This window comes from Antechinus flavipes, chromosome 3, assembly GCF_016432865.1.
Source record: "Antechinus flavipes isolate AdamAnt ecotype Samford, QLD, Australia chromosome 3, AdamAnt_v2, whole genome shotgun sequence".
In the NCBI taxonomy this organism is placed as follows: domain Eukaryota; kingdom Metazoa; phylum Chordata; class Mammalia; order Dasyuromorphia; family Dasyuridae; genus Antechinus; species Antechinus flavipes.
The window spans coordinates 583,482,000-583,507,325 of NC_067400.1; the positions used below are offsets into that span (position 1 = coordinate 583,482,000).

Genomic DNA, 25,326 nt, shown 5'->3' on the forward strand with positions numbered 1-25,326 from the left:
CAGCACCTGCTTTACAGGGTTGTTGGGAGGAGCAGAAGAGACAGCATTAGAAAATTCCTTGGCATACTGCCTGGAACACAGTAGATGCTTAATAAATGCTGGCTCCCTTCTCTTTTTCTCAAACTTCGTCCTACTGGCCCTCCCGGCTCTGATATGCCGTGTTCTCAAATTCCTTCCAGATCTGACGTTCTAAAAACTCTGATATTCTGGATTCTCTGGGTTCTAACGACCTTCCGGCTCTGATATTTCGTGTTCTGAGGTTCCTTCCAGTTCTTAAATTGCGTTCCAAGCCCTTCTCAGCTCTGGCATCCTGTGCTCTAGGTTTTTTCCAGTTCTGACACACACCGATTCGCAGAGGAAAGTTTTGGAGACTAGACCGCCCCAGCTCTCTGAGACTTTAGGGGAGCTGTTAGGTAGAAGTGCTTTGAGATCCGGCTGTGGGCAGTGGCGGGGTGGGCGGTCGGAGCCAGGCGGGACCAGGAGCGGTAGGGCCGGCTGGGCCGGGGGCGGGTCCACACCGCCTTTGCCCGCCCCTGCCCCCGCCCCACGCCGCCCGTACCTGCTGGCCCGCCCCCTCGATCCCCCTCCCGACCCGGCCGAGCCCGGGCCAGCGCCACAGCCGAGCCGGAGCCCGAGCCCGGAGCTAGCTGGCCCGGGACCGCCGGGGCTGCCGGGGCTTTGCGGGTCAGCTGGCGAGAGCGGGGACCGGGGCGCGGGCGGAGGGGACGCGAGGCGCCGCGGGGGCCCGGGGCCGGCTCGGGATGGCGCAGCCGCGGCCCCCGGCGCCCCCCGCCCGCCCGCGGAGGGGCTCACTGCCCACCGGCGCTGCCTGGCAGGTGAGCGGGCCCGGGCCGGGGCCGAAAGCGAGATCGGGATGGGGTGAGGTGGAGGGCGGGGAGGGGTGGGACCTGGAGCCGGGCTGTGTGTGTGTGTATGTATGTTGTGTGTGTGAGGGGGGGAAGGGAGGGAAAGAGAGAGACAGAGAAACAGTGTGTGTGTGTGTGTGTGTGTGTGTGTGTGTGTTTGGATGTGGGGGAGGGGTGTGTCCCAGTGCCCTGCCAGGAGTCTCCCAAGGGTCAATGAACCACTTTCCAGCGTAGGGCTTATGTTGTCCCTGGGGGTCCTAGTGGCTCCCTTGCAATGTTCTGGATTGTAATGGCCCAGGCTGGCTTATGTGTCTGTGTGCTTCCCCGGGACTGCGTGTGTGTGGATTACACCCGAGTTGTGAAATTGTCTTCCTGGAGTTCTTAATCACTGACACTATGTATAACACTCTCCCAGGGTGTGTTGGTGGGACTCTGAGCCGCCCGTGTGTGTGTTACAAGCTGTTACTATCTATCGAACGGGTAGCTCAGAGAATGTGGGACTGGGAGGCTACTGTGTCAGAAATGGGCAGGATCTTGGAGGCCATCCCTGGGACCCTTTAGGGGAGGACTTCGGGCACAGACTGAAAGTGACTTCCCTCCCATCAGTTTGGTAGGTGGAGGCAGAGCCCAGCTGTGGGCCGCCCTCCTGCTGCCCAGCTGGGCCCTTTGCACTCCTGGGCTTCGGGGCTCCGTCCCGTACTCTCCGGCGGTCCGGGTGACCATCTGTCCTGTCGCTTTTCTGACCCCCCATCGGTTAGCCCTATTTTGTGTGCCTGCCCTCCCCGCTTGCCAGGATTATCATTGGCAAGCTCGTAGTGTGGAGATACAGGAGTTGTTATTTGTGTGGCTGTGCTCCTCGTTTCCTTTACGATGTTACCTGCCGTGTAGAGTGGCCTGGTGCATCTCTCAGGGGCCGCTTTTTTCTGACACCCTAATTAGGAGCAGGGCTTTCCATTCAGAGACTTCCTCCTCCAGCCCCCAAAGCTTTGCCCCCAAGGAGAAGCTCCTGTATGGCTGTCTCTGCGGACGTCCTGGTGTGCGAGCATTTAGACAGGGGAGCATAAGTGTGTGAGTGTAGCAGAATATACACAAACACGCTTCTGTGTGTGTCCTCGGGGCTGTCGGTGTGCCCCTCCGCTGCGGTAGGAGTACGTGGAGGGATGGATTGCCCCTTCCACTGAAGAGTACAGAGCACAGGGCCAGTGGTTGGGTGCTGGCAGGGGATTAGAGCATTTGTCTTGGAAAGCTCCCCTGGCCCTGCCAGCTGGGACTGGCCTTCCCTCCAGGAAACCTAGTTATGCTCAGCATTGGCACTACGGGGCAGGAGCTGCCAGCCAAGGAAGCCCAGCCTGGAAGTGGCAGAGCTTAAAGACATACGTATGTGGGTGGGGGGCTCAGGGAAAATGGGGGCACAGAGAAAGGGGGTTAATTATAATTGTGTGTGAGAGAGACAGAGACAGAGAAGGTGTATAAGAAAGAAAAAGTGTAGGATATACTGCAACATATCTAACATATATAGGACTGCTTGCCATCTAGGGGAGAGGGTGGGGGGAGGGAGGGGAAAAATCGAAACATAAGCGAGTACAAGGGATAATGTTGTAAAAAATTACCCTAGATGGATTCTGTCAATATAAAGTTATTAAATAAAATAAAATTTAAAAAAAAAGAAAGAAAGAAAAAGTGTGTATGAAAGAGAGAGAGGGTGTGGGTGAGAGAGAAAAAATGTGATGGAGAAGAAAGAGGGAAAGTGAAATAGAAGAGGAAGGAGGAAGAGACAGGTAAGACATAAGAGGAGACAGAGGAGGGGGAAAAGGAGAGGGAAGGAAGGAGGGAAGGAGGAGAGAGAGATGAGACATAGAGAAGTGTATGTGTATGTGTGTGTGTGAGCTAGAGACAGAAGGGGAAAAGGGGGGGGAGAGAGGGAGGGAAACGGACAGAAGAGAGAAGAGGTGAATGAAGTGGGTATTGATGCTGGGCGTGGTCCAGTCCTGTCCAGCTGGAGGAGCAGAGGGAGGGGAGCTCCCTTAACAGACTTGTGTTCCCTGTACTTGTACTGGGGTCTCAGACTTCACTTGGAGATGGGGACCGTATACCTAGTCACTAGGGGATCCCCTCGGATTTGTCCCTGGGCTTCCCTAAATTGGGTCAAAATACCCGTTAGGGATGGAATCAGGGACTTCTACTGCTCTTCTGTGCCCATATGCCGGGGTCTGGCACACTCCTGACCTCTTTCTGCCAGCAACATGGCGTTGGTCTGGGTGGGATCGGGGCATGGTCCCCAGTGACTGCTGATGTTAGCGCTATTGTCTCCCCATTGTAAGATTTAAGAGAAGCAAAAGGCCTTGAAGATTATTTCATTTTACAGATAAGCAAACTGAGGCCCAAGAAGAAAGCAAGATCAGTCGGAAAGTTGTGTGGCTGATAAGGGAATAGATTTAGGATTCAAAGTCACCTCCTCTGAGTCCAAATGCTTTTTTCCATGCTGCTTCATCATTGAGAAAGCGGGGACCCAGGTTGGAGCCTCTCCACACAGATCTGTTGAGGAGGCAAGGTTTGGGAATTGAGGGAACTCTTGTTGTCCTAGGGACAAGTTAGAAGGGAGAGGATTTGACCCTGGCTTCTTAAAGAGGGGGGTCTCTCCTCATTTTGGACTGGGAAGAATAGAAGTAATAAGCAGGGACATTATCCCCAAGAGAATCCAGGAGATGGTGCCGGCCGACCTCCCCAGGGTTTAAGCTCCGTGGGCCTGGTCTCAGTGGGCAAGACTGATCCTTAAGCTCTGGGGTTAGAAGACTTGTGTCTGTAACTGATCTCCTCTTGGCAGTGAGGCAGTTGCACGAGTGAGAGATTAGGAGGCCCCCACCAACTCTGGATCAGTGAGCCAAAGTCCCTCCCAAGTCCGAGAGTCGGAAAGAGGATTGGATTTGGAATCAGAGAATATGGGTTCACTTTCCAGATCGGCTACTAATAATCCCCACATGACCTTATGTCTGGCATATAATGTCTCTAAGCCATAATTTCCTCTTCATTAAGAAAATTTTGGAACGTAGAATAGTCCTTAGAACACTGATGTTAGAGCTGAGGGGCCCTTAGAACACAAGAGGCAGAGCAAAGAGGGCCCTTAGAACATAGGAGGTCAGAGCTGGAGAAACCATAATGGTCTGATGTAACAGACTATAAAATCAGACAGTTAAGTGAGGACCTAATCCAAGGTCCAGTTCTAAACTATTTTATCCCAGGATTCTGTGAACTCCATAGCTGACAGAGTAGAGGCTTGGCTCTGGGCTCTTAGTACCTTCCCCAGCTATGGGTGTGGGCAGAAAAGCACCGAGGAGACCCAAAACTCAGTTTCCCCCCCACAGCATCGGGGGGCCTCAGGTTGCTGCTGTGGCTGATGTCGCTGGATGAGGGAGGAAACTTGAAGGGTTCAGAGGAGAAATGATCCAATGGGGAAGCACTTTGTCTGGAGACAAAGGACCTGAATTCTCATCCAGCCTTTCCACCTACTTCCTGTGTTATCTCAGGCAAATCTCCATGCGCCTCATGTGTAATGAGAGGGGCTGGAGTTTGTCTCTGTGCTCCTGACCAGATCTAGATCTAGGAACTTAGGCTTCCGTGACCTGACCCTGCCCTTCCTCTTGTTTTCTCTTTTGCAGAACTCAGACTTGTTTGAGATGATTGAGAAGATGCAGGTAAGTGGCCATTTTTTGGATCTGCTCTGGGAAGTCCTATAGGGGTGGGTGATGAGGGGGGAGGGGCAGAACCTAGATCTCCTGCTCTGATACTCTTTTCAGCCTCGATCTGTTCTGCTGGGAAGAGGCAGCAGCATCCCCCTGGGGCAGGGGAGGTGGGTCACGTCTGAGCACTGAGCAATGCTGAGTTCCAGGTTCCCACCCTCATCCTGAGGGTCCTTGTGTCCCTGGGGTCCTGTTTTCCAGTTTGGCTTTGCCTTTGACTGTGGGGGCTCAGAGCCAGCTCTTCCTGTCTCTAGGCCAGGGTCTCATCCAATCAGGGTCCGTTCCACTTGGAGCCCCACGGTGTGAGAGCATCGCTGGGACCTTTGAGTTTATCCAGCTGAGCTCCCAACTGAAGTACGATGCTCCTCTACAAGAACCCTAATGAAGGGCATCTAGCCTTTGGCTAAATCCTCCCTATAATAGAGAGCTCTCTACCTTTGAAAGTAACCCAGTCCATTTTGCAGAACTTTCACTGATAGATTATTCTCCCTTTGGAAGAGCCCAAATCTAGTTCTCTATAATTTCCACCCTTGTCCTAGTCCAGGGGGGAATTCTATTTTTTGCATGGTAGTGTAGTAAAAAGGTATTAGACTGGATTATAGGCACAGAAGTGCCTTGGGCTGCTTGGTTCCTTTGGGTCTTAGTTTTTGCTCTCCAACATGAGAAAGAATTCCCTAGCAGCTCTGACATTCACTGTCTCCAGCCCCGACATTTCTGTCATCCTATGTTCTAAACCCTCTCCAGCTCTGACATTCCATGTTCTAAGAACCTTCCTAGCTCTGACATACTGTATTCTAAGCCCCCTCCAGCTCTGCCATTCTGTCTTCTAAGCACCCTCCCACCTCTGACATCAGCTCCGATGTTCTGTATTTTAAGAGCCCTCCTGACGTAATGTGTCCTAAAGGACTTTCTTTCACAATATATGGGTCTTTTCATGCTAACAAATACCTTGTCAGTGTTTTTGGAGGAGCTGAGTATCTCCATCTACAAAGATTGCCATTACTTTAAACTCTTATTTTTTCAGGGAAGCAGGATGGATGAACAAAGATGCTCCTTCCCACCACCTCTCAAAGTGAGTCCTCGTCCTCCCTTGGTAAATGGGGGAATGAGGGGGGAGTGCCAGTTCCCGTCCCAGGAAAATGCTGTCCTGGACCTCACTTGTACTTCAAAACTGATTCTTCACCATATACCCCACTACCATCCCCTTGCCTCTCTCTCCGGGCTATTGACCCTCTATAGTACTTATGTGGTATTTGTGTATTTCTTTGGGCATTATGGGATAAAGGTAGAGATGTAGATTTCTAAGGGACAGGAAGAAGAGAGGGGGTGCTCCTGTGGGTATATGGACAGTATTTATCACCTGGCTATTTTTCAGATATTCTAAGAACATTGGAACTTGGAGAATGGGGACTGACTTTCCATGTTCTCAGATTCCTCCCAGCTCTGACATTCTGTGCTCTAAGCTCTGACATCCTGGGTTCTAAAGGCCCTCCCAGCTCTGACCTCCTGGGTTCTAAGGGCCCTCCCAGCTCTGACCTCCTGGGTTCTAAGGGCCCTCCCAGCTCTGACATCGTGGGTTCTCAGGACCCTCCCAGCTCTGACTTCCTGGGTTCTAAGGATCCTCCCAGCTCTGACCTCCTGGGTTCTAAGGGCTCTCTCAGCTCTGACATCCTGGGTTCTCAGAACCCTCCCAGCTCTGACATCCTGGGTTCTCAGGACCCTCCCAGCTCTGACATCCTGGGTTCTCAGGACTCTCCCAGCTCCTTGCCCTCTGCCTTCTCTTCCTCCTTTCTCCTTGCCAATGTCATGTCTGTTCCAAAAAGGTGGACAGGTGAAATCAAATGATTATAAGATGTTTTAACAAATGATTTGGGCCAGAAAAGAAGGTAGTCTTAGGGCTGGTAAATCTAGCTTACTTCTGGCTTGTTTGTGTTTTTCAGACAGAAGAGGATTACATCCCGTATCCCAGTGTCCATGAGGTAATCCAAGATAGTTACCCTCCCCTTTCCCCACCTCCATGATCCCTCGCTCCCTTGGGCGGTTAATCACCCCAGTCAAGAGTCTCTGGCAGCTCTTAGCCAGGCCTGTACTCCCTCAGGGGAAAGAGAAACTCCAGGGCCACAGACCAAGACTTTGCCTTCTCCCCTGTCACCCTGATCTCCCTTTTTGTTGGGATTTGGTAGGTGGCTCTGGCTTCTGTTCATTCAACAAGTGTTGATTGTTCTAGAGCAGGGGTCCTCAAACTACGGCCCGTGGGCCAGATGCGGCAGCTGAGGACATTTATCCCCCTCACCCAGGGCTATGAAGTTTTTTATTTAAAGGCCCACAAAACAAACTTTTTGTTTTTACTATAGTCCGGCCCTCCAACAGTCTGAGGGACAAGGAACTGGCCCCCTATTTAAAAAGTTTGAGGACCCCTGTTCTAGAGCATCATCTACATATTCTAAAAGGTAGAGGTAATAAGGATGTGAATTCAAGGCATGGGAGACACCTGTGTTTTAGGGAGCAGGTGGAAATTCCCATGTGGAAAGCCCCAAAGTTTTGGGGAGAGGAGTCACTGATTTAAAGGTCCTGAGGGGCTGAATGACTTGATGAAAAGCAGATTATAAATAAAACAATTCCAATCAGGCAGCAAACATTTTTATGTGCCAGGCAAGAATTGGAGAATCAGAGAGAAAAAGTTTAAATTGTCTTTGCCCTCAGAGAGCTTATGTTCTGACAAAGCAGATGTAGAAGTAACTAAGACTGTAATGAGCTATATAAAGGACAGAGGTGAGGTGATCTTGAGACGAAGGCAGTAGCAGCAAGGGGTTTGGGGAGTGGAACTGGGAAAGAGACTGGGGTTTTGAGATCTTGAAGAAAGTCAGGGAAGCTAGGAGCAGATCATCCCGGGCATGGGAGGCAAAGGCGTGGAGGTGGGAGATGGAGTGACATGTTTGAAGACATGCAAGAAGGCCAGTGTGATCGGGTCATGGGATGTGTGGAAGGGAGCAAGGTGTAACAAGTCAGGAAAGGGAGGAAGGGGCCACATTTTGAAGATTTTTTTAAAGTACCAAATAGAAAAATTTATATTTTATTTTAGAGGAACGAGGGAGCTACTGGAACTTAACAAGAAGGGAGTGTGATGTGACCACACTTAGACTTTTGAAAAATCCCTTTGGTGGCTGTAATGATGGATGAATTGGGGCAGAAAGAGCTTTGGTGGTGGGAGGTCATATAAAAAGCTAATATAGTAGATCTGATAAGTGGCGATGAGGGTCTGAGCTCCAGTGGTGGCGATGATGTGAGGAGAGACTAAAGGAAATTAGGAGAGATTTTGTGAAGATTGGAGTTTTTGTAACTGATTATCTGTCAGGCGTGTGGAAGAGGTGAATAATTTTTGATGAAATGGAGGTTTTGAGCTGGGGTGGCTGGGAGGATGGGGAGTTGGAAAGTGTTTGGGAAAGATCACTTTCAGAGTTCAGTTTTGGAGTTTAGGATGTTTGGGGGGCTTCCAGTGGGAGATGGACAAGAGGCAGTTGGAAATGTGAGTCTGGAGGTCAGGACTGGATAAAAAATCTGGGAGCCTTCTTGTGGTGATGATAATTAAACCTTTGAGAGCAGATGAAACCATCAAGATAGATAGTGTAGAGAGAGAAAAGAAGAGGGCCCAGGAAGGACCTTTGGGGGAGCACATCCGTGTTAGTGGTGCGGTATGGATAAAGGATCCGCTAAGGTGGGAATAGGTTCTCCAGGCTGAAGTCTCCTTTAAGAGAAAGATCGGGGGTCCCCAGAAGTCAGCCTTCTTTGCCATCTCACTGACCCCCCGGATGCCTCCCACTTAGCATCTTTGCTCCCTCTGGGGGCACCGCTGGGAACTGGCCGAGGATGTAGGGAAGGGGATCGGCAAGGCTGGGGTTGTTGCCCCTGAGGCTTCTGGAGAAGAATTCTTGGTTTCCCTTCGGGTTTTTTGGGAAGGTTTGAGTCTGAGAGGACTGTGGTGGGGGAAACCTATGAAAGCCGACCCGAGCTGAAAGGAAACCCAGCATAGGGGAAAGAATCAGCAGCAGCCCTGAATTGGAGTCCTAGCTTAAGGACTGGGCCAATCATTTCTCCTTTCAGAGCTATAGTTTGCTCACCTCTAATACTTAATAATAATCAGAGAACACAAAACAACAACAATAACAACGACAACAGGCTCACGCGTGGGGTTGTTGCCAGGAAAGGGCTTCGTCAGTGTGGAAGGGCTCCAGTGGTTAATGATTGTCAGAGCTGACATATCCTTAGCTTTTCAAGGTCTCCAAAGCCCTTTGCTTCTGTTAGTTACTCCATCTGACCCTCGCGAGAGCCCGGGAGGGGGCTCCCATTATGTCCAGTTCGCTCAGCCCAAGCTCATGCAGTTAGAATCTGGACCGGGTCCGACCCCAGAGCCGCACTCACTGCATCCCGAGCGGCTGGTGACCTGAGGCTGATTGGGTCCATCTCCTCTTCCAGGTCCTGGGGCGCGAAGGGCCCTTCCCCCTCATCCTGCTGCCTCAGTTTGGGGGTTATTGGATCGAAGGCACCAACCATGAGCTCAGCAGCATCCCGGAGACTGAGCAGCTCCAGTCCCCCACGTCCAAAGTGAAGCTGGAGTGCAACCACACGGCTCGGCTCTACCGGAAGTACTTCTTAGGCAAGGTGAGTGGTCTGGCCTCGGGGAGGGCAGGATGGCGGGGCCTTGGCCTGGGAGGTGCCCTGACGGCCTTCCCCTTGCACCTGGGACTCAGAGGCAGCTTCCTCGGGGCAGCAGGGGCTGGAGGGCAAAGGGTGGGTCGGGGATCATCGAATGGCCTCCCAGCCGCATTCAGATCGTGGTTTCTTGGGGAGGGGTCTTGGTGAGCTGAGAATGAGTCAGCAGCGTGATTGGGTGGCAAGAGGGCAGACACTGCCGGCTCTGCCGCAGGCAGGCCATCCGGAGCTGGCGGGGACCTCGGAGGCCTTTCAGCGGAGCTGGCTTGTTTTACAGATAAAGTGACTGAGGTCAGGGAAAGGAAGTGTTTCGTCCAAGACCATCCAGGTCATGAGTGGCCAAGGCTGGCGCTGAGATGCCAGGAGCCTCCCACATAAGGAGAAGCCAGTGACCTGAGCAGGCAGCAGAAGGGACGCGGGGCAGCTGTCCTCAGGGATTAGGTTCATGGCGGACAGAGCCAGGGGCAGAGGTGGGAGATGCAAAGAAGCAGGAAGACTAGAAAAGTCCTCCAAATAATAGAAGCATCCCAAGCTGGCTGCTGCCTCAGGACTGGAGACCCCTGGGGACCCGAGAGCTAGGGAGGACTCCCAGGAGGGCACCACTGGGAGACCAGGCCAAAAAGCCGGGCTCAGGTGTTCACTCCGTCCTTCTGAACTGGGTGATCTGGAGCAGATCGCTTCATCTCACTCTTAATGCTTCAGTTGTAAAAGGAAGGAAGGGATAAAACCTGGCAATCTCTGAAATCCCTTCTGGCTCTGATGTTCAGCATTATAAACTTTATTCCTGCTCTGACCTCCCGGGTTCTAAGGGTCCTCCCAGCTCTGACCTCCTGGGTTCTAAGGGCCCTCCCAGCTCTGACTTCCTGAGTTCTAAGGGCCCTCCCAGCTCTGACCTCCTGGGTTCTAAGGGCCCTCCCAGCTCTGACCTCCTGGGTTCTAAGGGCCCTCCCAGCTCTGACCTCCTGGGTTCTAAGGGCCCTCCCAGCTCTGACCTCCTGGGTTCTAAGGACCCTCCCAGCTCTGACCTCCTGGGTTCTAAGGACCCTCCCAGCTCTGACATCCCGGGTTCTAAGGGCCCTCCCAGCTCTGACCTCCTGGGTTCTAAGGGCCCTCCCAGCTCTGACCTCCTGGGTTCTAAGGACCCTCCCAGCTCTGACCTCCTGGGTTCTAAGGACCCTCCCAGCTCTGACATCCCGGGTTCTAAGGCCCTCCCAGCTCTGACATCCTGTGTTCTAAGGACCCTCCCAGCCCTGACCTCTTGAGTTCTAAGGGCCCTCCCAGCTCTGACTTCCTGAGTTCTAAGGGCCCTCCCAGCTCTGACCTCCTGGGTTCTAAGGGCCCTCCCAGCTCTGACATCCTGGGTCCTAAGGGCCCTCTCAGCTCTGACCTCCTGAGTTCTAAGGGTTCTCCCAGCTCTGACATCCTGGATTCTAAGACCCTAGATCTAAAATTCTGTGTTCTAAAGCTGCTTCAAACTTGGACGGTTGATACTCTACCATTCTACATTTCCAGAGTCTCTCTTAAGTAGCCCTTGACCTTGCCTTCCAAGTATTGGGAGGAAGAGGAAGGACCTCTAGGTTTTTGACAGTCTGGTAGAAGACCCTGTCCAGGGGTCCCACCAGGGGGTGGGACCAGGAGATCCTGGGTGGAGGGATGTGAGAATTACCCAGACACCGAGCATCCCCCCCTCAGCTGTGCCCATGGAGGGAGTGGGGGTTGGGGGAGAGGACAGGATGACCTTGGGCTTGCTGGTGTTGACGCCAAGGCAGCAGGTGAGCCAACATCACGAGGTTCTGAGCCCGCCCGCCCCCCTGCCTCCTCCTGTTGGTTCCCCCCACCCCCAACCTGGGGACGTGACCCGCTGAAGATCCAGGGAGGGCAGGGGGAGTAGCCTCAGCTTAGGTCCGTGAGCTCCTTCTCTGAACAGTCCCCTTGGACAAGGTGCCCTTCCCCTTGGAACAGCCAGGGCCTCCCCAGCCCCTTGTGGCGGCAGGAGGTGGGGATGGAGAGAGGGGCAGAGCAGGGCGGCAGGGGCGCCCACCCTTATCCCTCCGGAGCACTGGATTTGGAACCAGGTGCCTTTGTTAAGGTGTCTTCTCTGCTAATGTTCCCTCTGTGCCGGGGGACAGAAGTCATTTAACTCTGCTCTGCCTCGGTTTGCCCCTCTGTAAAACGAGTGGGCCGGGCCAGAGTCCTCCAAGGCTCCTTCCGGCCCTGTCATCCTAGGACACTCCCCGGCCCCATGCCTAGAGAGAGCTTCGTGTTTGAACAGGAGCTCACTTCCGGCTGATTCCTGGCGTGGGCGTTGGCCGGGGAGCCGGCTGCACTCGCTGGGCTGGGCCGGGCCGGGCGGGGTCAGGGGGTGTGGAGCCCAGCTTCCCTCCCAGATCCCTGCCTCTGGGCCGCTTCCTGGGACCCAGAGGGCCCGTGCCCCCCGTCCTGGGGCCGGCCCCCAGCTCCCTGCGCCTCCTGCTTGGGACGCCTTTCACTTCCTCTAAGTCACCCACTTACTAAGCGACGGGCCCTGTCCCTGCCCGTGGGGAAGGACCCGGCCGAGTGAGGAGACGCAGAAAACAATCAGGGCGTGATTCACGGTGCAGCCCGGGGATGCCTTCTGCCCGGCTCCGTGGGTACCTGCGCCTCCGGGGGCGGAGGGAGAACATTCCCGGCTCCGGAGTCATCGGGCCCGGCCTCTGGGTCGCTCCCCCCGCCCCGGTTCTCTCACTGAGAACTTGCTGGCCCTCAGTGGTGTGCTAAATGACCCCCAGCCCCTTCTAGCTGTAACCCTGTGGGGGGCGGCGAGGTGGGCAGGGGTCCCAGGGCGGCCTCAGACAGCTGTGTGGCCCCGGGCCAGTCACTTCCCCTGCCTGCCTCAGTTTCCCCATCAGTAAAATGAGCCGGAGGAGGAAATGGCAAACTGCTCTAATCTCTGCCAAGGAAACCCCAGATGGGTCACGGAGAGTCAAAACGAGATTGAAAAATGACACAATTAAAAGTCTCAGAGGGAGCAGCAGGCGAACAACCAGGTGCAGACTGGGGAGATCAGGGATAAATGCGGCATTAACCCAGTCTCTTCTGGGAGGATGCGAGCTCCTTGAGGGCGGGCATCGGGTCATGTCGGCCCAGCGCGGAGCATGGGATAAACACGTCGGCGGCTGACCCGCGTCCCTGTGTGAAGGTCCCTTGGGCCTTCTCTGGGCCCATGTTCCTCATCTGTGAATGAGGGGCTTCCTCCCAGCTTTAGCTGCAGAGTCTTGGGGTGCTTTCACCCTACAGGGCATGAGAGGCTTCAAGAGGTCTCTGGAGGTCTCCGAACGGCAGCTGGATGGCAATGCTGGCTCAGAAGTGGAACAGACGTAGCTGGGGGAGGGTGTTCTTGATCTGCTACTTCTGTGGCGCTGAGTCCCCTTTCTTCCATCCTTGCCTAGGAACACTTCAACTACTATGCCCTGGACACCGCCCTGGGCCACCTGGTGTTCTCACTCAAGTATGACGTCATTGGGGATCAGGAACATCTCCGGCTGCTGCTCAGGTGAGCCAGGGGTCCGGGTGATGGAGGCTGGGGTGGGAGGGGGCCCTGCTGGGAAGGGGGGCTGGGAGGCGTGAAGGGCCACTCACTGGCTTTACAGGAGGAGAAACTGAGACACCCAAGGGAAAAGTCAGGGATTTGAATGCAGGACTTTTCTCCCCTCAGCCTATTCTCCCTGGACCCGCCTTCCCACCAACTTGGGCCAGACCCGATCCCTCAGCTCCCTCTGCTTCTCTCACTCCACCTTCTTCTCTCCCCAGGACGAAGTGTAGGACCTACCATGACGTCATCCCCATCTCCTGCCTCACAGAGTTCCCCAACGTAGTCCAGATGGCCAAGGTTTGCCCTCCCTGCCTCCTGACCCTCTGGGCGGCTTCGGGCTCTGACCTTGGGGGGACCGGGCTGGGGAGGCCTGTCCTTTCTGCCTGTTCCTGCACGCCCTCCACGATTAACCCGCTGGAGATGAGCCTGAATAAGCCCCCACTTCGATCTCCGTGTTCCTGAGGTTTCCGTGAGGGCCCAGACAATATAAACCCCTCCCTGCCCATCTTACGTGCAGCCGCACACTCTCACGTGCTCCCCCCGTGTTTGTACCTCTTCCCACCCACCCGCATGAGCCCCCATCGCTGTGTTCACTCACTCTGGCCAGGCGCCGGACCTCCCATAGTCCTCCAAACGTGTCTCTGGCCCTGGCCACGGGGACCCTTGGGAACAGTCCTTCTTGCAGCACTGGCCAGCCTCAGCTCCCCTCTTTCCCCCTGCTGTCAGGACTCGAATTCTCCCTGGTCCTCTGAGCTATGTTCTCATGTAAAGGAAGGCCCGTATTCCCTGCCCAGCCCCCCCATGCCCCTGCTCACCTGCTCAGGCCCAGCCCCACATGCCCCCTTATCTTCTCCCTGCAGCTGGTGTGTGAGGATGTCAATGTGGATCGATTCTACCCAGTGCTTTACCCCAAGGTAGGACTGACTTTTGGGGTCCCATCCTCATTGTTGGGGAGTGAGAACTGAGCTGTTTGGCCCTCAACTCTCTGAATATTTGGAAACTTGTCCCTGGAACCCCAAGTTTCCTCAGGGATAATAGTCAACTTCCTGGGATTCTCAAGATTGGAGGAGGGAGATAATGAGAAGAAGGGTCTGAGTCACCCCAGAGCCCCGAAACCAGGCCTGTCAGCCTAGAGTGGATTGATGGGGGGGGGTTAGTAGGGTAAAGAAATGTTGTTCTGGACGTTTGCCCCTGCTACTCCCAGGCCTTTCTTGCCAGCTTAGCAAGCTCTGAGCATCACAGAAGGGTCTCTGTCTAAAAGGACTCCAAAGTTCCATCTGAGAAAAAAGATGCCTTGGGAAGGGAAACTGGTTCTGATTTTGTGCCTGGGGGTAGCCCCAGAAAGAAAGCCTTTCCTATAATCACAGACTCCAGAAAGGAAATGTCAGGACTGGAAGGATCTTAGAACACAGCGTATCATAGCGGGGGGAAACTAGAATACAGAATGTCAGCTGTAGGGGTCTTAGGACAGGGCATATCAGAGCTAGGAGGGACCTTAAAACAGAGAGTGTCAGAGCCAGAAAGGACTCTAGAATAGAATGTGGGAACTGGCATGGATGTTAGAACAGAGAAGGATTCTGGGAAAAAAATATTGGGTCTGTGAGGGACTTTAGAACCTAGAACTTAAGATGCCAGAAAAAGACATGTTTCTTTTCTTCAGGGGAATGACAACTTCTTTGGTGAGAATATCAGCTGAAGGGGTCTTAGAACACAGTATATCAGAACCAGAAGGGACCTTAGAGCAGAGAATGTCAAATCCAGAAAGGACTCTAGAATAATAGAAGATAGGAGCTGGAATGGATGTTAGAACAGAGAAAGATTCTAGAAAAGAATTTTGGGTCTGTGAGGGACTTTAGAACTTAGAACTTAAAATACCAGAAAAAGACATGTTTCTTTTCTTCAGGGGAATGACAACCTGTGTGGTGAGAATGTCAGCCAAAAGGGTCTTGGAACATAGTATATCAGAGCCAGAAAGGACTCTAGAATAGCATAGAGAAGGATTCTGGAAAAGAATATTGGGTCTGTGAGGGACTTTAGAACCTAGAACTTAAGATATCAGAAAGACATATTTCTTTTCTCAAGGGGAATGACAACCTGTGTGGTGAGATATAAGAAACGATATTTGAATGTTAAAAATGGGCAGTACAGACTTCGGGTGCAGTTGGGTCTCTGAGGGGAGTGAATGGAAAGCGGTGTGGATGCACGGGTGCTTAACCCCAGAGGGCAGAACAAGGAGTTAATGACATGGGGAAAGGGAGGCAGTTGTCAGGAAGGTCTCTGCTCCCCGGAAGGAAACATTCCTTTGTTGGCGCTTGTCCGGAAGTCACTTAGCCAGACCCTAGATGTAGAGATCTGAGGGCATCCTCCAGGGTGGAAGCAGGAGGCTCAGTGCTGGAAATAAATAGTAGGAGGCGTTCCTGCTCTCCTGGGCGGTTCCCATTCTGAGAGTAGCCAGGGAAGGCTTCTTGGAGGAGCGAGCCAAGAGGGCCTTGAAGGATTTGGCCAGGAAGAGGGGGAGATGGAGTGTGTTTCAGGGCGGAGAGCAAAGGCGATGACCCAGGTGGAAGCTCTCTGTTGGAGAACGCACACTGACTGTCTGCTCTTCCCAGGCCTCCCGCCTCATCGTCACCTTTGATGAACATGTCATCAGCAATAACTTCAAGTTTGGGGTCATTTACCAGAAACTCGGGCAGGTGGGCCTCCCTGGACTTTGCTGAATCAACCTCCCGCCAATACCTGGGGGGACCCACCCTCACCACCCCCCAGGGCAGGTGACCAACCCAGAGACTCCAGGATTCTCCAGCTGCTGGGTCCGTCCCATCGCCTCCCACCTTAGATCATAGACAGTGAGAGCCAGAAAGGACCTTGGGCGGCATCTCGCCCGCCCCCCTCTTTTATAGATGAGGTTAATGACTTGCCCAAGGTCACCCGGCGAGTCATTGAGAGAGCTGGGACTAGAGTCTAGACCTCCCAGCTCGGAGCCCACGCTCCTGCTCTGGTAAATGGTGCGCTCCCGCTTTCCCCGGGGGTTCCGTGGAGCTCCCTGAAGGGTTGGGGTGCCCAGAGAGCTCCAGCTTCTGTTTGGGGGGGACGCTGGCTCTGTGGGGTGTTCGGGGGAGGGCGGGAGAAGGATGCCGCCCCGGGGTGGGTGGCCCCACGACCCCAGCCCCATGTCCCCGCAGACCTCGGAGGAGGAGCTGTTCAGTACCAACGAGGAGAGCCCTGCCTTTGTGGAGTTCCTAGAATTCTTGGGTCAGAAGGTCAAACTACAGGACTTTAAGGGGTGAGTCATCCTGGGGCGGTCTCTTAATTCACTCTATGACCAAGGGTGAGTAAATTCTCTCTGTCTCTTCATCTCTAAAATGAACAGATCAGACCAGCTCATCTCTAATATCCTTTCTGGATCCAACATTCTATGATTCTTGGGAAAAGACAATGGAGGTGGGGAGCTGGGCAGTGGATTCGGATGGGGGAAGAGTGAAAGAGTCATTCTCCAAAAATGGGAGGGGGTCTCAGGGAGTGAAGCCCCCCTACTCTGACCCGGTGGGGTTCGGAGGGCTGGGAGCCGGGCTCACTCTGGAGAAAAGTACAGCTAAGCTCTGCGGTGCTGTCTCCGGATGGCAGGTTTCGGGGCGGCCTGGATGTAACTCATGGGCAGACGGGGACAGAGTCCGTCTACTGCAACTTTCGAAACAAAGAGATTATGTTCCACGTGTCCACCAAACTGCCCTACACGGAGGGGGATGCCCAACAGGTAAAACATGGCTCTTAGCACCTCACTCTTTGCAATCAAGACAATTGGATTGGTTTGCAGAAAAAAGTAAAATGAGCACTGTTTCTTTGTTTTTATTAATTTTTTTCAAAACATATGCATGCATAATTTTTAAAAAATTATTTTAATTAATTAATTAATTTTTATTGATTTATTTTATTTTTTTTGCTGAGGCAATTGGGGTTAAGTGACTTGCCCAGGATCACACAGCTAAGACGTGTTAAGTGTCTGAGGGCACATTTGAATTCAGTTCTTCCTGACTTCGGGGCTGGTGCTTTATCCCTACGCCACCTAGCTGTCCCACATGGATAATTTTCAACATTCACCCTTGTAAAACCTTGTCTTCCAAATTTTTCCCTCCTTCCCCCCCAATCCTCCCTCCCTGACAGCAAGTAATCCAATATATGTTAAACGTGGAGCACTGTTTCTTTCTGAAAAACAACATATGTGGAAAGTCATCCTGTTGGTTTAGAAACAGAAAAATCATGTTCTTTAACTTACTGAATAAGCTTGTCAGCAACAGCTTTATTCCTTGGGCTTTGTCATCTGTAATTTGAAAGGGGTAGACTGCTGGTTTCCAAGTCCCCTTCAGGCCAAAATCTCTGTTCAAAGGGCTCTCTCAACCTTGACGTCTTGGTTCTATGGTTCTAGCATTCTGTGTTCTGAGGTTCCTTCTAGTTCTGATTTCTGAGTTTATGACTTGGTTCCAGTGGAAAGAGCTTTGTTCCTAGAATCAGATAATCTGTGTCCATTTATTAACAACGTGACTATGGGCACATAAACAGTAGAGTGGAGCACTGTGCTCATTCAGGAAAACCTATTTTCAAATCTCACCTCTGACCTTTATAAATTAAGTTTGACAGAGAGCTTTCTCCTACTGGGAGTTTCCATGATTACATGACCACATCGCCTTTGTACATTATTATGTGTGTATTTAAGTATTACTAGTTTGCTCACAAAGTGATCGTATTTGGGATATGTTGAGAGTTGAAAAAAACAAGGAAAAAAATTTTAGGGAGATTTTTTCCCCCCTTCTAGTTTCTTGAGAAAATCAAAAATGTTCTCAGGAAAGAAAATTATCCCATGTTGAATTTTGTTCCCTGTGCTTCTTGTCCCACTCCCAAAATTTAAATCTCTGACATCAAATCCCTAAATGCTCGAGAATGATGGATCATCCACAATCCTTAGGAACCTGGGGCTGTAGCAGGGTCCCTCTCTTTGCCCCCAAGGCTCCCAACTCAGGGGCCTTGGGGGCCCTGTGCTCAGTTACAGAGGAAACGGCACATCGGGAATGACATCGTGGCTGTGGTCTTCCAGGATGAGAACACGCCCTTTGTGCCCGACATGATTGCTTCCAACTTCCTACATGCCTATGTAGTGGTGCAGGCGGAGGATGCTGGCCCCGATGGGCCCTTTTACAAGGTGAGGTGGCTCCATGAGGGACCTAGCCCTCTGCTTACAGTCCTGGGTTAGGATAGGGAACAGATGAGACCGGGTCCCAGCCCTGGCTCAGCCACTTACCTTCTATGTGACTTTGGGTAACAATTGGTTGAGCTAATCTCTTGTCCCTATTCCAAGGAGTCCCTGAGGGAGTGAAAAGAAAATGATGGGGAGGGGGCCTAGAATGAATGGCTGCTCTCCCCTCCAGGTGTCAGTTACTGCCAGGGATGACGTGCCCTTCTTCGGGCCCCCACTTCCGGACCCTGCTGTCTTCAGAAAGGTGAGGAGGACAAGAGTGTCTGTCCCCTTTCTCCTCTCCTTCCTGTCCCCACTCTCCCCTTCTTAGGGGTGTGTGTGTGTGTGTGTGTGTGTGTGTGTGTTGGGGGCTGACCCCAATGTCTCTGTCTCTGTACCAGGCCCCAGGACTTTCCCTGACTATGTTGTCATTCCCCTGGGACAGTAAAGGAGGCCAAAGGCTATGGGAGCTCCCCCTTGGGGAGATTTCTGGGTGCTTTTTTGGATCCCGTGGATCCTAGGATCTCTTCCCATTATGAATCCTGAAGACCTGGGCTCCATGTATCCAGGAGACCAGAGGGGGTGGGGCCTGGTTTTCCCAGCACTCGAGCATCACCTTCAGCTCCCTGATAGGCTCCCAGGCCAAGCATCCATTGCTCTGGACCTCCTCTCCGCTTCCTTTCCTGTACCTGCTTCTCTCTCCTGCCACGTGGCCCCTCTCGCCATTCCCCTCCCCCCCCCCAGTCTCCATGGAAAGAGTTCCCCGTTCTGCTCGGTTAACCAATCTGCTCTCTCTCTCTTTCCCTCCCGCCCTTCCACCCCGTGGGGTCCTCAGGGCCCCGAATTCCAGGAATTCCTGCTGACAAAGCTGATAAATGCAGAGTACGCCTGCTACAAGGCGGAAAAGTTTGCCAAACTGGAGGTGAGAGGCTGGGTCCGGCCCCTGGGCTGGACCGGCATGGGAGGAGCCCCCAGCGGGGAGCTGAGGCATCGGGGAGCTGAGGCATCGGGGCTGAGTGTGCTGGAAGGGGGAGACCTGGAGAGAGAAGGGGCAGGGTTTGTGATGGCTGATGGGAAGCGATGAGAGGCCGGGTGCAGAAAGGATTTCTGGATTTGGGACCGGGAAAGGGCAGCTTGCCATGTGCGGGAGAAATTGAGGCAAAACTTCGGGGCCCTCAGCGGAGCCCCAGACTCTGGCTAAAGCCGTCCCGAAGCCAGGCCTGCTCTCCCACCAGATTGTACATGATGTCTGGGGAGCCCTTCGGGGCCCTCCCCTTCCCCCCTCCGTAGACCACCCTCTCCCCTGCAACAAGTCACACAACCAATCGCTTCACAGCCCTCTCCCGAGCCCTTCTTGTGGGCCCAGCCCCGTGCTAGAGTCCTTCCAGACTATGGGGGTCCTCGAGGCAGGGCCGGCAAGGGATCGCAGCACGAACTAAGATTGAACTGATGAACTAGTAGCGTGCTGCTTAGCAAAAGGGAGCCACTGCAGGTTCTTCAGGGGGGGAGTAAGCTGATAATAATACGTCATGCTTACAAAGCCCTTATCTCATTTGGGCCTCATGTAATTCAGACTCACCAATCTAAGGAGACACGTCCAAGACCACACAGCGGCTGGTGGCGGAACTGGGGGGGGGCAGGGCTCCAGAACCTGTGGGAGACAATAGACATCTCAGCTAAGCAAACATTAAGCACTAGCTGTGTACACAACATAAGGAAGGTGTTGGAGGGATTTCCCGGGAGCTGGCTTCAGGATGCCCCTTCCTATCAAAAACCTGCTTCCTGGAAAAGATCCGACAAATCTACGGGCACCAAGAGCTTGTGAGGAGCTGGAAAACCCTGGCAAACCTGAGGGTCTCTCCTCGGGGTACTTGTGTTTGTACTGGGGCAAAGGAAAAAAATGACACAGTTGATGGCTAGATCTGGGATCAAATCTCCTCCTCCCCTCCACTAGCTGTGGGATCTTGGGCAGATTAGCCCCCTGGACGCCTGTTTCCTCACGTGTAAATGATCAGGTCAGATGAGGTTCCCCGAAGTCCCTCCTGGCTGTGGTACCTCAAGCTTCAAGGAGTAATGGGCGGATGCAAGCTTTTGGGGGGTGGGGAGTAGAGGGAGCAAACGGGCCATGCTGCCCCTCCCCCCTGCATCCGGCTTCAGAGACCTTGGGCTACGGGAAGAGGAAGGGCGAGTCCCCAGGGCGCTCGTTCCCTCCCCAGTGACCCGCCCCATCCTTCTCCACAGGAGCGCACCAGGGCTGCCCTCCTGGAGACCCTCTACGAGGAGCTGCACGTTCACAGCCAGTCCATGATGGGCTTAGGGGGAGATGAAGACAAGATGGAGAATGGAGGAGGGGGCAGTGGCGGCTTCTTTGAGTCTTTCAAGGTAAAGTTCCTGGGCCTTGGGGACCCAAGGGTAGTGCCTGGGAGGCTGGGGGGGGGGCCTGGGGTTCAGGGCTGAGTCTGTGGTTGGGGGGGAAGCCTGTGGCTTAGGAGCAGAACCAGGGATCTGAGACTTGGAAACCCTCAGCACATCTAGGCCCTCGGCTGCTATAACAGTTTCTATAACATTCAGGATCTCATCCCTTCCCAGCCCTGATCTCACCCCATTCCTTTGGCGAGGCGGGGAGGGGAAACTCAAAATAGAAAATGAGGTCGGAGCCGGGAGGGCCCTTAGAACCCGGGATGTCAGAGCTGGGAGGGCCCTTAGAACCCGGGATGTCAGAGCTGGGAGGGCTCTTAGAACCCAGGAGGTCAGAGCTGGGAGGGCCCTTAGAACCCGGGGGGTCTGAGCTGGGAGGGCCCTTAGAACCCGGGATGTCTGAGCTGGGAGGGCCCTTAGAACCCGGGATGTCAGAGCTGGGAGGGCCCTTAGAACCCGGGATGTCTGAGCTGGGAGGGCCCTTAGAACCCGGGATGTCAGAGCTGGGAGGGCCCTTAGAACCCGGGATGTCAGAGCTGGGAGGGCCCTTAGAACCCGGGGGGTCAGAGCTGGGAGGGCCCTTAGAACCCGGGGGGTCAGAGCTGGGAGGGCCCTTAGAACCCGGGATGTCAGAGCTGGGAGGGCCCTTAGAACCCAGGATGTCAGAGCTGGGAGGGCCCTTAGAACCCGGGGGGTCAGAGCTGGGAGGGCTTTCCTGACTGCTCGAGCTGGGCTTTTTCTCCCAAGCTGTAGGTCCTCCTGTTCTTCCCCCACTTCCCTGAGTGACAGCCCCTGTCTCTGTCCCCAGCGCGTGATCCGGAGTCGCAGCCAGTCTATGGACGCCATGGGCCTCAGCAACAAAAAGGCCAGCACCGTGTCCACCAGCCACAGTGGGAGCTTTGGCCCCAACAACCCTGACTTGGTGAAAGCAGCTGGCATAGTGAGTGCTCCCAGATGTGCACCCTCCCAGGCCCTTAGCGTCCCCCTCTCCTCTTCTTCCTTCCCATTTCTCCTCCTCCTTCCTGCCTTTTGCTCAATCACGTTTTCCCCTCCCTCCCTCCCTCCCTGCTTCCTCTCTTCCCTTTCCTTCCTTCCTTCTTCTCCCTCTCTCTCCCCTTCACCTTTCTTTCCTCTTCCTCCCCTCTCTCTTCCTTTTTATCCCTTTCCCCTCTCCTCCCACTTCCTTTCCCTTTCCTTCCTTCCCTTCCCTCCCCATGTCCCATCCTTCTTCCTCCCTCATCCTTCCTTTCTTCTTCCTCACTCCCCCTCCCCTCCTCCCTCTCCTGCCGCTGCCCCACTAACCAGCCTCCTCCCCCCGCCCCGATCCCCTCCCTGATGTCCGTCCCATCGGGGGCAGGTTTTCCTCATGGGGCCTGTGGGGCCTGTTCCCCATAACCCGGAGCTGGGAGAGAGGAGGAGGGCCCAGCCATCAGCAAGCGCAGACGCTCTGCCCACTTAGACACTTAGTTCAGGCACTGGCCGTGTCCCCCACGCGGTAGCTTCTTCCCTAGTCCAAGAAAGCAGAGAAGTCCTGGCACCTCTTCCCAAGCCAGTGTCCCCTCCCCCCATCCTGGCACTGCCAGCCCCGGCTGCCCCTCCCGAAGGACCCCGGCCGCCGTGACCTCCCTTTGCCACCACGTCTGCGCCCTTTGGGATCCCTCTGGCTCTGCCCGCTGAAAGCTCCATCCTGGAGGGCGGGAAGGAAGCCCCACGGCCCAGACGGCTGCCCAGGCTCTGGGTACCAGAGAGGCCTTTGGGTTTTGTCCTTGGCCCGAGGGGCCCCCTTTCTCCCCCCCTCCCTGAGGGCCCAGGAGTGGCGGCTTGGCCGGGACCTCTGGGCTGCTGCTGCAGGAAGATGCCCCGCTTCATCCCTGCCCAGTCGCCATCTTCCACACCCCGAGCTGCTTCGAGCCTCCCCCGCTCCCAGCGAAGGCCCATCACAGGGCCCTGTAACGGGCCCTAGTCCAGCCCCCCATTGGCCGGGATGGGGGAGCCCGAGGGCTCTGGGGCCAGGCCCGGGCGGCCTTTGGGGCAGTAATCAAACCATGTTTTTTTTTTTTTTGTTTGTTTTTTTTTTGTTCGTTTGTTTGTTTGTTTTCTTTTCTTTTTTTTTGTTCTATTTCTGCATGATTTTCTCTTTTTCTTCTCTCTCATCTCTCTTCTCTTCCTCTTTCTGTCTTCTCTTTTTCTCTTTGCCTCTCCCCCTTTCTCTCTTCTTTCTCCCCTTCCCCCCTTCTTGCTCTCCTCCATTCTCTCCTCCTCCTCCTTTCTCGCCTCTTTCTCCTTCTCTCCATCCCCGGCTCTCTCTATCTCCTCTGCCCGCTTGCCAGTCATTGCTTATCCCGGGGAAAAACTCCAGTAGATTCGGACGTCGGGGCAGCGCCATAGGCATAGGAACCATAGAAGAGGTTGTCGTACCCGGTGCTGCCGCATCTCCGCGGCCGGGCCGGCTGCTGGCTCTTGCATGTAGCTCTCTTGTTTGTGGGGGACGGAGGCCGTATTGGGGACGGGGTCTCCTGAGAGGTGGGGGGCGGCTGACAGCCCCTCACTGCCAGGGCCTCTCGAGGTGAGCGGGATTGGGGGCACAACTCGCCAGAGGCCCTGCCCGGAGAGAAGGCCGGACCCGTCGGCCAGGGGCAAGCCGCAGTGCCCCAGGGGCCAGCCCCCCAATATTGCCTCCAGCTCTCCTGGGGACACTGCCCGTGCCCGACCTATCCCTGCTGCCCCGCCAGCCTGGGTGCCCGCGGCCACACCTGCTGCTCCCTGCTCCTGCCTCCATCCTCCCAGAGCATGAGCTGCCCAGGCCCCTCCCCTCCCTCTGCCCTGGCTGCCCCCTCCAGCATGGTATCTCTAGGAGCACGCTCCCAGACAGGAGGGAGAAGGGCTCCTGGCAGCGGGCACTAAGGGCCCGGTGTGGCCAACGTGGGCAGGTGTCCGGCCCAAGGCCCCTGCCCCTCACCTCCCCCACCCCCGGTATACGGCCTGTTTCCGGGGCTCTGGTGTGTGTGGGGGGAGGGCCAGCGCTGACCCCAGCTCCCTCAGCACGATTCTTGCACATTTGCCTCGTCTGTCTGTCTGTCCATCAGCCCACCTGTCCTGCGTCCCTCTGGCAGAAGGTGCCGGGGGCAGGGCCGGGGGCTGGGGAAGAACGGGAGAGAGCCGACTCTGCTTTTCAGCTGCCGGGGCTGAGGCCTCTGGAGGCTCCATGGGGGGCTGGGCTGGTAGGAGGCAGACAGGGAGGATCCTGCCAGGTCTCTTCCCCAGCCCACCGCTGGGAGGTGTTGGGGAAGAGAGGGCACAGTGGTACTGGTGAGGGGGGACGGGCTCCGTCCCTTCTCGGTCTCTCTCCGTGTCTCTCTTACTCTGGAAAGAGAACTAGGAGTCAGAAGGCCTTGGTTTTGACCATCGCTCTGAACTTGTTTTGAACCTCAGTGTTCCCATCTGTAAAGTGGGGTTCTCTAGTTGAATGCCCTGGGAGGGGCAGCAGGACACCCTGGTTCAAACCCCACCTTTGACATTTACCAGTCTTGGGCAAAATGAGTGTTTTCTGATTTCTAAAATGAGGGGGTTTGAACCAAGTGGTTTCTGTGCCAAAATTCTTCATGGTCCTTCTCTCCTTCTTTCAAAGAAGGGTTTGTCCGGGTCTCTCGGTCCCACCCCCATCCCCCGCCCCCAAGGGTCCGTCCCTTCCAGCACCCTGGACCCTGGGGAGCGTGGTCCTTTTGCCAGCACAGCCCGGCAGAATCTTTGATCTCTACCCCTGGCGAGGGGCCGCGGGCCCGGGGCTGGGAAGGGAGACCCGGATGCTGACCCTGCCCAGCCAGCATTTGGGGAGCCCAGCGCAGATCCTGAGCCCGGCCTTCTCTCTGCAGTCACTGATTGTGCCTGGGAAGAGTCCCACCAGGAAGAAGTCGGGCCCCTTCAGCTCACGCCGGAGCAGCGCCATTGGCATTGAAAACATCCAGGAGGTGCAGGAGAAGAGGTGGGTGCTTCGCTCATCCTCCCCACGGTGCCCATAGCGACTCCTTCCCCCCTCACCCTCTGCCTCTGGTTCGGGTGATGTGCCTCCGAACCTCCTTCTGAAGTCGGGATATTTGCCTTTCTTTCCCCATAGGGTTGTTGTGAGATAAATTATAGAGCATCTTATAAGCGTGAGCCATCACAATCACTTCCGTAGTTTTTGTTCTAGCTACCCACCCAAATCTTGTCCTGGGATCCTAGGTTTAGAGCTCAAAGGGATCTCAGAGTTCATGCATCCGTCCTGTCGGGGCTCATTCCTTCTTGTTTTAGAGAGCAGGAAACAATCCCAACATCACATGTAGAAGCAGCTGGATTTGAACATAGGTTCTTCAACTTTAAATCCGTCCTTTTCCATTGCACCTTACTGTCTTCCCTTTCCCCTTCCCCCTTTCTGCTTTCCCTCCCTCTTCTTCCCCATATCATCCTCTGTCCTCCCAGAGAGATGTTCTAGAAGCTATAAGCCCCTCCCTCCCTCTTTATACCATCCTGTGTCCTCCCAGAGAGATGTTCTAGAAGCTATAAGCCCCTCCCTCCCTCTCTATACCATCCTGTGTCCTCCCAGAGGGATGTCCTAGAAGCTATAAGCCCCTCCCTCCCTCTCTATACCATCCTGTGCCCCTCCCAGAGGGATGTTCTAGAAGCTATAAGCCCCTCCCTCCCTCTCTATACCATCCTGTGCCCCTCCCAGAGGGATGTTCTAGAAGCTATAAGCCCCTCCCTCCCTCTCCACACCATCCTGTATCCTTCCAGAGGGATGTTCTAGAAGCTATAAGCCCC

The 25,326-nt window shown here is 54.6% G+C and overlaps 1 protein-coding gene across 4 annotated transcripts in view; it reads left to right on the top strand.

The window, feature by feature from the left end:
- The window catches only part of RAP1GAP (RAP1 GTPase activating protein), a 113,165-nt gene that overhangs the window by 76,318 nt on the left and 11,521 nt on the right, over positions 1 to 25,326 (top strand). For 3 of the 4 annotated variants that reach the window (XM_051988308.1, XM_051988309.1, XM_051988311.1), the window contains exons 4-20: positions 4,523 to 4,558; positions 5,628 to 5,675; positions 6,544 to 6,582; positions 9,077 to 9,262; positions 12,742 to 12,845; positions 13,103 to 13,181; positions 13,745 to 13,798; positions 15,494 to 15,577; positions 16,067 to 16,167; positions 16,509 to 16,638; positions 17,923 to 18,078; positions 18,305 to 18,376; positions 18,947 to 19,033; positions 20,353 to 20,493; positions 21,338 to 21,469; positions 22,860 to 22,937; positions 24,402 to 24,511. In XM_051988308.1, the coding sequence (XP_051844268.1) occupies positions 4,541 to 4,558; positions 5,628 to 5,675; positions 6,544 to 6,582; positions 9,077 to 9,262; positions 12,742 to 12,845; positions 13,103 to 13,181; positions 13,745 to 13,798; positions 15,494 to 15,577; positions 16,067 to 16,167; positions 16,509 to 16,638; positions 17,923 to 18,078; positions 18,305 to 18,376; positions 18,947 to 19,033; positions 20,353 to 20,493; positions 21,338 to 21,469; positions 22,860 to 22,937; positions 24,402 to 24,511 (1,619 nt within the window). In that variant the 5' untranslated portion in view covers positions 4,523 to 4,540. The remainder of the gene's footprint in view (positions 1 to 4,522; positions 4,559 to 5,627; positions 5,676 to 6,543; positions 6,583 to 9,076; positions 9,263 to 12,741; positions 12,846 to 13,102; positions 13,182 to 13,744; positions 13,799 to 15,493; positions 15,578 to 16,066; positions 16,168 to 16,508; positions 16,639 to 17,922; positions 18,079 to 18,304; positions 18,377 to 18,946; positions 19,034 to 20,352; positions 20,494 to 21,337; positions 21,470 to 22,859; positions 22,938 to 24,401; positions 24,512 to 25,326) is intronic. The other variant, XM_051988310.1, reaches the window with a different exon arrangement.